At 34.9% G+C, this 13,703-nt stretch overlaps 1 protein-coding gene across 3 annotated transcripts in view; it reads right to left on the reverse strand.

Moving 5' to 3' along the window:
- SPIRE1 (spire type actin nucleation factor 1) overlaps positions 1 to 13,703 on the reverse strand; it is a 208,903-nt gene that overhangs the window by 104,195 nt on the left and 91,005 nt on the right. For all 3 annotated transcript variants that reach the window (XM_036121718.2, XM_036121720.2, XM_036121721.2), the window contains exon 4: positions 3,891 to 4,016. In XM_036121718.2, coding sequence (XP_035977611.1) covers positions 3,891 to 4,016 — 126 coding nt within the window. The remainder of the gene's footprint in view (positions 1 to 3,890; positions 4,017 to 13,703) is intronic.

The raw sequence follows: 13,703 nt of genomic DNA on the forward strand, positions 1-13,703 counted from the left end.
AAATTATACCCACCACCTATCATGTACTGAGCTCTTACTGTGTTGACAGATGCTGTGCTGCTGTATATAGATCTCATGAATCTTCACAACCATCTGTGTGATGTACAATATGGTGATTCAACTTGTAAATAAATTAGAGTGATTCTCTTTGGACTCTACACATAACAGTTTAACTCACAGACAATGATGAATAATAATGAAGGAAAGTAGCTAAAATGAGATTGTCAACTATATGAATATTAATTCCAATCACCTCCATTAAATATTTATCCAAATCCACTATAAAATAGTTAAATTATCAAATGTGTAGCCTCCTTCCTGAGTCTATATTCCTTCCTGAAAAAGGTACTATATCTTTTAAAATGGAAAGAGTGGCAGAAAGATGGTGAAAAGCAAGTCATATGGGAAACTGACTGAACTAATTCAGTAGCATTTTATTTCTCATTTGTAAGGAAGCTTTACAAAAATCTGTTTTATAAAATGGATTCACACACTTTCATTTAAACAACAGATTAAAAATTAAGAACAAATTTAATTTTAAACAAAATCAGAAATGAAAGAGGAGAAATAACAATTGAAACATAGAAATACAAAGGGTAAGAGAATATTATCAAAAATTATTTGCCAACAAACTGGACTCTAATCTAGAAGAAATGGATAAATTCCTAGAAACATACAACCTCCCAAAACTGAATTAGGAAGACATAGAAAATTTGAACAGACGAATTACCAGCAATGAAATTGAGTAAGTTATCAAAAAACTCCCAGCAAACAAAAGCCCAGGATCAGACAGCTTCACAGGTAAATTCTAACAAACATGTAAAGAAGAGCTAATATCTATTCTTCTCAAACTATTCCAAAAAAATAGAAGGAAAGCTTCCACATTCATTCTATGAGGCCAGCATTATCCTGATACCAAAACCAGATAAAGACACCACAAAAAAAGAGAACTACAGGCCAATATCTCTGATGAACAGAGATGCAAAAATCCTCAACAAAATACTAGTAAACAGAACCCAACAATACAGTAAAAAAAGTCATTCACCACAATCAAGTGGGATTTATTCCTGGGAAGCAAAAACGGTTCAATATTCACAAATCAATCAACATGATACATCACATCAGCAAGTTTTGGATAAAAACCATGATCATTTCAATAGATGCAGAAAAAGTATCTAACAAAGCACAATATCCATTCATGATAAAAATCCTCAACAAAGCAGGTTAAGAGGGAAAATAACTCAACACAATAAAGGCCATACATGAAAAACCCACAGCTAATATCATACTCAATGCTGAAAAACTAAGAGCTTTTCCTCTAAGATCAGGAACAACACAAGCATGTCCACTCTCATCACTTTCATTCAACATAGTCCTAGAAGTCCTAGCCATAGCAATCTGACAAGAAAAAGAAATAAAAGGCATCAAAATTGGTAAGGAAGAAGAAAAACTTTCACTATTTGCACATGATATGACACTATACATAGAAAACCCTAAAGATTCTACCCCAAAACTACTAGAACTGATAAATGAATTCAGTAAGGTCAATGTACAGAAATCTGCTGTATTTCTACACACTAATAATGAAACAGCAGAAAGAGAAATTAAGAAAACAAACCCCCCCCAAAAAGAAAAGAAAATTCAATCCCACTTACAATGGCACCAAAAATAATAAAATACCTAGGAATAAACAAATAAGGTGAAAGATCTGTACTCTGAAAACTGATGAGGAAACTGAAGACAACACAAACAAATAGAAAGATATTCCATGCTCATGGACTGGAAGAACAAATATTGTGTCCATATTACCCAAAGCAATCTATAGATTTAATGCAATTTCTATCAAAATACCAACAGCACTTTTCACAGAACTAGAACAAATAATCCTAAAATTTATATGGAACCACAGAAGACCTTCAACAGCCAAAAGCAATCTTGAAAAAGAAGAACAAAACTGGAAGTATACAACTGCAAATATCAAGATATACTATTAAGCTACAGTAATCAAAACAGTACAGAACTGGCACAGACACTGATAAAAATACATAGATGAAGAGAACAGAATAGAAAACCCAGAAATAAACTCATGATTATGTGGCCAATTAATCTTTGACAAAGGAGACAAGAATATGCAATGGGAAAAAGATAGCCTCTTCAACAAATGGTATTGGGGTAACTGGACAGCTATGTGCAAAAGAATGAGACTGGACCAATGTCTTTCACCATATACATAAATAAACTCAAAAGGGATTAAAGACCTAAATGTGAGACCTGAAACCATAAAAATCCTGGAAGAGAGCACAGTCAGTAATTTCACTGACATCAGCCATAACAAAATTTTTGTGGATATGTCTCTTGAGGCAAGAGAAACAAGAGCAAAAATAATTGGGATTATATCAAAATAAAAAGCTTCTGCAGAGCAAAGGAAACAATCAACAAAACTAAAAGACAACCTAACAAATGGAAGAAGATATTTGCAAATGACATATCCAATAAAGAGTTAGAATTCAAAATATAAAACAACTTATATAACTCAACACGGAAAAGAAAACCCAAATAATCTAATTAAAAATGGGCAGAAGACATGGATGGAAGTGAAGTAAGTCAAGCAGAGAAAGTCAATTATATGGTTTCACTTATTTGTGGAACATAAGGAATAGCATGGAGGACATGAGAAGGAAGGGAAAAATGAAGGGGGGGAAATCAGAGGGAGAGATGAACCATAAGAGACTATGGACTCTGAGAAACAAACTGAGGGTTTTAGAGGGGAGAGGGGTATGGGGATGGGTTGGCCCAGTGATGGGTATTAAGGAGGGCACGTATTGCATGGTGCACTGGGTGTTATACGAAAATAATGAATCATGGAACAAACACTACATCAAAAACTAATGATGTACTGTATGGGGACTAACATAACATCATCATCATCATCATCATCATCATCATCATCATAATAGAAGACATGAATAGACATTTCTCCAAAGAAGACATCCAGATGGCCAACAGACACATGAAAAGATGCTCACCATCACTCATCATCAGGGAAATGCAAATCAAACCCACAATGAGATATCACCTCACACCTGTCGAATGGTTAAAATTAACAACACAGGAAACAACAAGCGTTAACAAGGACGTGGAGAAAAAATCCTTCTACACTGTTAGTGGGAATGCAAACTGGTGCAGCCACAGTGGAAGACAGTATGGAGGTTCCTCAAAAAATTAAAAATACAATTACCATATGATCCAGTAATTCCACTACTGGGTATTAACCCAAAAAATATGAAAGCACCAATTCAAGAAGATATATGCACCCCTATGTTTACTTGAGCATTATTTACAATAGCCAAATTATGGAAGTAGCCCAAGTGTCCATCGATAGATGAGTGGATAAAGATGATGTGGTATAGATATACAATGGAGTATTACTCAGCCATACAAAAGAATGAGATCTTGCCATTTGCAACAACATGGATGGATCTAGAGGGCATAATGCTAAGCCAAATAAGTCAGAGAAAGACAAATACCATATAATTTCATTCTTATGTAGAATTTAAGAAACAAAACAGATGAACAAAGGAAAAAGAGACAAAAAAACAGATTCTTAACTAGAGAGAACAAACTAATGATTGCCAAAGGGGATGTGGGTGGGAGGATGGGTGAGCACTGAGTAAGGTATAGAATTGTTCAATCATTATATTGTATATATGTCAACTATACTGCAATTTAAAAAAAAATAGATTCAATTTTGCCTAAGTTGATTCTTTCCTAAATTATTTTCAGCACTCATCAAAAGGATGGTAATAAATATTTTAAATATTATGATGGACAGTGTTGAAAATTCAGGTTAATCTTTCACAATGCCAATAAATAAAAGCAGTAGTACTTACCTCCCTTGCACTCTTAATTTTAGTCAGAAACGTGTGTAGCTCCATTGTTTCTGCAAACAGTGCCCGACATACTGCCTGATAATGATTTGGTGCCTCTGATTCAGTTGGAAGATGAGCAGCACACAACTACAGAAGAGGAAATTAAATAATAATGCTCATTTATTATTTTGGGGTTTTGGTACCTTAAAAACAGACATACCCCATATATTCATATTTACATAACAGACAGCAAGGCAATTCCCATCATCCAAAACCTAATGCATCACAAAACCATCAGTAAAATCTACACAATTATATGGAAAACATGCTCTACTAACAAACACCCAATGGCACAGATGAACTTTGTAGAATTCGTTAGCTTCTATTTGAAAATGACAGAACATTTATACAAGTTTTGGTTGCAAGCAGAAATGGAACTACCATTTACTGAGTATTAATCATAACACAGGTGTTTTAATAGCTATCAATTTTTTTTTTTTACCATGCCAGGCACTTGTATTTGACACGTCATATACACAGCATAATAGCATTTACTCTTCAGCGTAACCCTGAATTATCTCCATTTTATAGCAAAGGAAACTGAGGCTAAGAGGACTCAAGTGATTTGTCCACAATCAGAAAGCTGACACGAGGGAGAAGGATTAAACACAGTCTTATGGGATTCTAAAGCCCAGGCTCATCCCGATACATGCTGAATTGTGTAATGCAGTAAAAAAACAGGGGCGCCTGGGTGGCTCAGTTGGTTAAACATCTGCCTTTGGCTCAGATCGTGATCCTGGAGTCCCAGGATTGAGTCCTGTGTCAAGCTCCCTGCTCAGCGGGGAGTCTGCTTCTCCCTCTCCCTCTGCTCCTCCCCCTCTCCCCCTGCTAGTGCTCTCTCTCTCAATCACTCTCTCTCTCTCTCTCAAATAAATAAATAAAATCTCAAAAAAACCCTGTCAGAATGACAGGTGGACCATTGGGAAGATGCTGCATCAGTAAATGGAGACTGGAACAAAGAGGGCAGAGGGCAGAATAACTCCACTGGTGGTAGCTCCAGTCCCAATGTCCTTTACTGTACATAGTCCATAACCCCCAAAACTGTTCGTGGGTAAAAGATGCAAGTTAGCATCATACACAACAATTTAGAAAAATCAAACACTATTTAATTCATTAGATTGGAAAGACACCCGATCATGAGTCTAGTGCATGGGAATAATTTTACTTTTGTAAAGTAATAATTTTGCATCCATGTATTATATTTTAAGGTACTTCATTTGCTTTAAAAAGCTGTGAGTTTGCCCTTAATTCTTTACTATATTCAGTAAATTTGATATTAATTCAATTACTGAAAATATACATTTTATTATACTTTAATAATTTCTATCCATTGGAGAGTAAAAGATACCTTTGTAGATTATATTATCCTTCATAATGTGGCTTTTGTTTTCATTTGTAATAAGTATATGCAATTTACTAGATAGATTACTATCTTTAATAAAGTATATTCTTCTCAAGTATCTTGGGTTTCAGTAAGAAATTTTCTCCACAGTACCCAAAACAAGGCTAAGAAATGATTTATCAGAAAGCATGAAAAGCAAAAATCTCACAAGCTATACAATGGAATATACTCAACCATAAAAAAGAATGAAATCTTGCATTAGCAATGACATGGATGGAACTACAGAGTATTAGGCTAAGCAAAGTAAGTCGGCCAGAGAAAGACAAATGCTGTATGACTTCACTCATATGGGGAATTTAAGAAACAAAACAAACAAGGGCACCTGGATGGCTCAGTTGGTTAAGCATCTGCCTTCAGCTCAGGTCATGATCTTGGGGTCCTGAGATCAAGCCCCATGTCCACTCCCTGCTCAGTGAGGAGTCTGCTTTTCCCTCTCCCTCTGCCCCCTGCTCATGCTCTCTCTCTGTCTTGCTCTCTCTCTCAAGTAAAAAAATAAAATCTTTTTAAAAAATTATCATTTCCAAGATAATGAAAAGCAACTACTAAGAGTTTCATTTTTTTACTATAATTCCTGGGAAGAAATATATTTTATACAAGGACTCAAATACATGCAAACAATCTATGTTTTATACACAACAAGTTCTCAAAACAAAACTTACACATTAAATTGATTTCATGATCCACTATGAAGTTGTGACCTGCAAGTTGAAAAACACTGGTGTAAAGGTAATAACTAGGTCTAAAAATGTTTTTCAAATGCATAGGACATAATCCTACACATATATAAAATCCAAAAGAATCTACAAAAAACTATCAGAGCTAATGAGCAATTTCAGCAAAGTTGTGGAATACATGATCAACACACACAAAAAGGTGTATTTCTGTATCAATGAACAATCAGAAAAAGAAATTAAGAAAGCAATTCCATTTATAAAAGTATTAAAAAACGATTAAGCAATAAATTTAACCAAGGAGGTACAAGATATACATACTGAAAACTATAAAACATTGCTGAAAGACCCAAATAAATGGAAAAACATTCCATATTCATGGGTTGGAAGATTTAATACTGTTAAAATGGTAATACTACACAAAGTGATCTGGACATTGAATGCAATCCCTAATACCAACGATTTTTTTTTTTTTTTGAAGAAACAGAAAAGCTGATCCTAAAATTCATATGGAGCTGCAAGGGGCCTCAAACAGCCAAAACAATCTTGAAAAGAACAAAGTTGGAAGACTTACAGATTGAATTTCAAAACTTACTATAAAGTTACTGTAATCAAATCAATGTGGTATATAAGGAAAGACCTATAAATCAATGAAATAGAACTGAGAGTTCAGAAATAAATCCATATATCTTTGGTTGATTAATTTTTGACAAAAGTGCCTAGACCATTAAATGAGAAAAGAACAGTCTCTTCAACAAATGATGCTAAGAACACTGGATATCCACATGCAGAAAAATGAAGTTCACCCCTAACTCATACTATATATATAAAAACTAACTCAAAATGGATCAGAGACCTAAATATAACAGCCCAAAATATAAAACTCTGAAAACATAGGGATAAACCTTCTTGTTCATGGATTTGGTAATGATTTTTTAGATACGACACCAAAGCATAACCAATAACAATAAAATGGATAAACTAGACTTCATCAAAGTTAAAAGTTTTTGTACATCAAGGGACATTTTCAAGAGAGTTAAAAGGCCCACATTATGGGAGAAAATATTTGCAAATCAGATTATTTGATAAGGGTCTACTATTCAGAATATATAAAGAACTTTTTTTTAAAGATTATTTATTTGAGAGAGAAAGAGAGTAGGGGCTAGGGGAGAGGGAGAGAGAGAATCCCAAGCAGGCTCCACACCCAGAGCCAAGCCCAACATGGGGCTCTATCATCTCACAACCCTGAGATCATGACCTGGGCTGAAACCAAGATACTTAACTGACTGAGCTACCCAGACGGCCCTATAAAGAACTCTTAAACACAACAAAAAGACAACTCAATTTAAAAACTGACATTTTTCCAAAGAAAATATACAACTGACCAAAAAGCACATAAAAAGATGCTCAACACCATTAGTCATTAGAGAAATGCAAGTCAAAACCACAATGAGATACCACTCAGACCCAGTAGGATGGCTACAAAAACAAAAACCAACAATGGAAAATAAATGTTGATGAGAACGTGGAGATACTGGAACCCTTGTGTATTGCTGGTAGAAATGTAAAATGGTACAGCCACTGAGAAAAACAGTGTGGTGATTTATCAAAAAGTTACCATGTGATCCAGCAATTCCACCTTAGGTAGGATACAGTTAACCTTGAACAACATGGGTTTGAACTGCTAAGGTACACTTACATGCAGATTTTTAAAATATAAATACAGTACAGTACTGTATTGTATTTGTAAATGTATTTTCTCCTCCATATGATTTTCTTAATAACACTTTTTCTAGCTTGCTTTATTGTAAGAATACAGTAAATAATACATATAACATATAAACTATGTATTAACTGACTGTTTATGTATTCAGAAAGGCTTCTGGTCAACACTTGGCTTCCTTAGCAGTTAGGTTTTTGGGGAATCAAAAGCTGTATGCAAATTTTTGGCTGTGCAGGGGGTCAATGTCCCTAACCTCTGCATTGTTCAAGGGTCAACTGTTTATCAAAAAGAATAGAAAGCCAGTGTTCAAACAAAAGCTTGTATATCAATGTTCATACCAGCAACTATTCATAGTAGCCAAAGGTGGAAACAATTCAAATATTCTGAACTAATACTTGGAAAAACAAAATGTGGTATATACATACAGTGAAATTTTACTCATTCATAACAAGGAATAAAGTACTGACACACACCATAACATGGATGAACCTTAACACCATTATGCTAAGTAAAAGCAGCAAGACACAAAAGGTCATATATTGTATGATTCTATTTATATGAAATTCCCAGAATACACAAATCCACAAAGTCAGAAAGCTGATTAGTGGTTGCCAGGGGCTGAAAGACAAGGGATAAGAAGTGGTGAGTATGGGGATTCCATTTGAGGTGATAAAAAAGCTCTGGAACTAGATAATGATTATGGTTGAACAATATTGTGAATGTACTTAATGCCACTAAACTGTACACTTTAAAATAATTTAAATGATAAGTTGTATGTGTATTTTACCGCAATTTAAAATACGTTTTAAAAACTTAACAAAGAATAATGAAATTCCACAAAGTCTCCATTGAGACAGAGGGAGAAACAGTCCCACAGAGGAGAAATAATCCAAGTGGTTATTTCAGTGTCCATGAACTGCTTGATATTTATTTTGTTCTTTGTTCCTGAATGCATCATTTCATTTAATCCTTACAACAATCCAACTGATAGATATGGAAACTGAGATTTAGAATAGCTGAGTAATTTACCCAAATCACACAGCTAGGCAGCAGAACTGGAGTTGAACCCAAGCAGTCTACCTATAGATCTAAGCCAAGTTCTTATGCACTCTACTCTAGAATGAATGTATATTACTTTTATATTAAAGAAAGTCATGTTTTTCAAGTATTTAAGCATACAGCATGGTATACAGTAAGCATATAACAAAACCATCTTTTACAGTTACCAAAAAAAAAAAAAAAAAAGGGACAATATGGGGGAAGAGGAACATAATTAGCAGGAGTAGGTTCTGACCCACATCTATCAACACGAGGTTATATGACCTTAGACAATTTATTTGACATTTGTTAGATTTCAGTTTATTTTCAGAGAGGATGGACTATGTTATCTCTTACTTAACTTACCTGCCATTGTTCTATAAATAAATTTTTAAGGTTAATTTTAAATGCCACCTAAAGGCTGATGACTCCCCAACTCCTACTCTAGGCCACTCCTGATATTTGTTAACCAGAAAAAGAGCTATTTTACTTCTATTCTTTTTAAAAAATATTTTTTAAATTTATTTGAGAGAGAGAGAATGCATGCAAGAGAGAAAGCACAAGCAGGGGGCGGGGGTAGAGGGAGAGGGAGAAGCAGGCTCCCCACTGAGCAGGGAGCCCAATGCAGGGCTCAACCCCAGGACCCTGGGATCAAGACCTGAGCCAAAGGCAGATGCTTAACCGACTAAGCCACCCAGACACCCCTATTTTACCTTTATTCTTGAAAGATATTTCACTAGGTAAAGAATTTTAGGTTCTATTTTAGAACTTCGAAGATATCATTCCATTATGTCTTCCAGCTTCTGCTGTTTCTACTGAGAAGTTAGTGCAGTCTAATTTTTCCTCTAAGATTTTAGATTTTCTGTTTGTGATTTTTGGCAGTTTAACTACAAGAAACTAAGTTATTTTCATATTATTTTACTTGCTCTTGATTTGTGGGGCTTCTTGAATTGGTGGCATAGTATTTTCCATGGTTTTGGAAAATTCTTAGTTTGTATTAACTAATACGTATTAACTACATTAGTTATTACCTTAGTATGTATTAATTCTTAGTATTCAAATATTTCTTCCATCCTCCCTTTTCCTTGCCCTCCTTTTAGGATTTTAATTAAATATACTGCCTTTGTATCTAACCCTTTATTCTGTACTCTATTCTTTTTGTGTCTCTGCACTTCATATCTACTGACGATACTCCATTTCATTCTTTTTCTCTTCAGCTCTGTCTAGTCTATTCACTAAACTTTTATTTCAGTTACTTTATTTTTTGGTTCTAAATTTCCATTTGGTTCTTTTTATATGTTTTCCAGTTTTCTGCTCAAAGTTTCAATCCTGACTCTTGGAATCTTGAACATAAATTAAAAGTCAATCTGACAACTCCATTATCTGGATTCCCTGTATAGAATCATTAATACTATTGCTAGAATCCAAATAAATTTTCTGAAGTTTTCATTAAACACATAAGACCTTGTTATATATTTTCAACAAAACTTGAAAATATCTGCAAACTTTGTCTAGATAGATGTGATTAGAAAAAAAAGACAACCTACAATACTTTCTAACATTTTGAAACATTTTCATTTTTTTGTCAAGTAAGTTAGCATCTATATTTTTGAATGCACCAACTAGGAGAAAAAATTTTATTTATTTTTTAAGTAGGCTCCACACCCAGCTTGGAGCTTGAACTCACAACCCTGAGATCAAGACCTGAGCTGAGATCAAGAGTTGGACGCTTAACTGACTGAGCCACCCAGGTGCTCTGAAAAAATTTTATTTGATATCACATCAAAGATGTATGCCAGTAACTCAGAAATTCTATATATTATCCACTGATTTTTTTTACCCTAATTAGTATCAAAATACTATACAGACCATCAAGTTCTTAAAACTTTGGCACAATTAACTGAGAATAGAGTTTTTGCTTAAATTCTATATTCCAAAGCATTTAGCAATCCATCACCCTTTGCTTAGACACATTTAATTGCAATGTTTATAAACTCAATCATCCCAGAAAAGAAAATGGCATAATCAAAATGGTATCTTCTCAAATGTTTAGAATTTATCACATTACAGTCCTCTGTTGATAATACTAGGCTACAGGATTTCCTCATAATTTATTGTCGACTGTTGAAATTCAAATGTTTTTAAAAATGTTCAGTTCACAAAGCTTAGAATTTTATTTGCAAAACCTAAGTAAAATATCATTTTAAACTATAACTAAAATGTTTTGCCTAATGAATGTAATCATATATTTATCATAAGAAATCAACAACTAAACAAAGAAAAAACTGTATAAAAAACATCTTCACTAAATTTAGCATCATATAGTTAGGATAAGTTACTAAATTTTTGCCTAAATCAGAAAAAACAAATTAGTATGTTCCCAGCAAATTTCAAAACTTAAAGAACACAACATTCTGAAGTACAGAGAATTGCAGTTTCCTTCTTTGGAGTCTTTCTAATTTGACTGATGAACACTGTTCACCCAACTAACCTATGTTCGCAGGATCTTAATTCAGTAATGACAAGCTCAAACAAACATTTTGCCTTCACTTGTATATGCTCCATTAAACCTATGCCACCTTCATACATAAATGAAAATAATAGATTGATCCTGTATCAGCTATTTGGTTTTTTTAAAGAAATTTATTTATTTGAGAGAGTGAGAGAGAATGTGAGCAGAGTAAGTGCAGGGAGGGTCAGAGGGAGAGAGAAACTTTAGCAGATTACCCCCTGAGCACAGAGCCCAACTTGGGGCTCCATCTCATGACCCTGAGATCATGACCTGAGCTGAAACCAAGAGTCAGTTTCTTAACCAACTGTGCCACCCAAGCACCCTGTATCAGCTATTTGTAACACATGTACATTTTTAAAATGAAGACAAACTCTGCACTGGGCTAATCTAGTTTGGCATAATAAAATTAAATACATAAATCTTGTTTCTATTTTAAATCACATTCTACAGTACTATTCTTTTCTTAAACTTTTCCCGAGGAGTTTTCAAAATTGTATGCAAATTCTGACATTACACGGCAAACCAAAAACCTGCTAGCTTTTTATAAGCAGGGCTTATTGTGTAAACTTTATGCTTATATTTGCAGAAACATGCCACATTTTGTTTTAAATTATGAATTAACACTGAAAGCATAACTTGTAAGACTACTCATGGCCAATAACATACTTAATATACTAAAATTTTACAATCTTTTATTTATTATATAAATGGTAAACAATAAGAGGAATGGAATTTCTGAAGCTAAATGGTTTACCCTGAATCACACCACCACTAATATACTATTTCAAATTACCAGTTTCTTTCATTCTTTATCCATATATCAGTATATGCAGAACTTCATGGTCTCTTTTCTATTTTAAAGCAGAAATTTTCCATATTGCTAAATAACTCAGCGAATTATAATTTTAGAGACTATATAACAGTCCATCTAGTTGGTAATCATTTCTTTGCCATTTATTTCATTTTAGAATAGTGTAAATAATGCTGCAAAACACATCTTCAATGTATCCATGTAACATTTTCTTCTTTTAAAAGTTATCTTTGTACAGACTCTTAACTATGGAGAACAAACTGATGGTTACCAGAAGAGGTGGGTGGGGGAATGGGTGAAAATAGATAATGGGGATTAAGGAGTGCACTTGTCGTTATGAGCAGATGTTGTATGGAAGTGTTGAATCACTATACTCTACACCTGAAACTAATATTACACTGTATGTTAACTAAATGGAATTTAAGTAAAAACTTTAACAAATAATCTTTTTGTACAAAGAACAGATAGGTAGTTGGCAGAGGTAGGGGTGTGTGGGGGCGGCGGGCAATATGGGTGAAGGAAGTCAAAAGACACAAACTTACCGTTATAAAATAAGTCCTGAGGATGTAATATACAGCATAGTGACCACAGTTAATAATACTGTATTGTACATTTGAAAGTTGCTGAAAGAGTAAATTTTAAAAGTTCTCATCATAGGAAAAAAATGTGTAACTATGTATGCTGATGGATGTTAACTAGACTTTTTATGAAAATCATTTCACAATATATACATATTCCAAATCATTAAGTTGTACACCTATAACTAACATAATATGTCAATTATATTTCAATTTAAAAATTTTCTTTTTCTTTCTTTTTTTTTCTTTTTACTGGCTGCCTTGGAGTTTTTTTTCCACTTGGTGCAAGGTACACAGTTACAAGGTATCAGGAAAGTTTGTGGCTTGGATAATAAAAGAGTGGGGTTCTATCAACTTCCTTTTTGGTGTTTTGCTATATTGATATAAAAGAGCCCAACTGCTTCTGCTTGCTGCAACCTACCTAGTCTAAAGGGAGGGGAGGGGTGGGGTCTGATGAGCCTAGTGCCTTTTGAAGCCTGGTGTTGGCCACTGAGGATTGGAGCCCAGTGTTGGCTTTGCCAGGCTGGCCACCAGGCTGCTTCCTCACGGCTTCCAGAGCTAAATCACAGGTGATTGTCCTGCTAGAGGCCTGGGAAGACTCCAAGGATTCTGGGGACTCCAACACTGTAGCCATGAACAAGAGAGTAGACTTGTGGGAAAAGAAGCTTGCCTACCAGTGACCGGGTTGGCCTTGGGGAGACCTGCGTGGTGAGGAATGCCTTCCACAGGATAGTCTGCACTTCTGCTGGAGCTGTTACTGGAAGTGGAACCCAGGTGGTGCCAGTAATAGTCATGGGTGGCCACGAGCAAGAGCCATTGGAGGGGTTGGCTGCCATGCTGTTGCTTGTGGGCTGGTGGAAACCTTGGTGGCGACCCCTTCCATGCCCTGGCATGGGATCACAGTGGCGGGGATGGGGACACTAGGCCACAAAACCCATTTGCAGAGGAGACCACCGAAGGCCACTCCACAACCCAAACACACATGGGGTGCACATGCGCAGTTGCACCCGCTTGTATCGGGGTACCGTGCTACTAAAAA

Source organism: Halichoerus grypus, chromosome 13 (genome assembly GCF_964656455.1).
Source record: "Halichoerus grypus chromosome 13, mHalGry1.hap1.1, whole genome shotgun sequence".
NCBI classification, from domain to species: Eukaryota; Metazoa; Chordata; class Mammalia; order Carnivora; family Phocidae; genus Halichoerus; species Halichoerus grypus.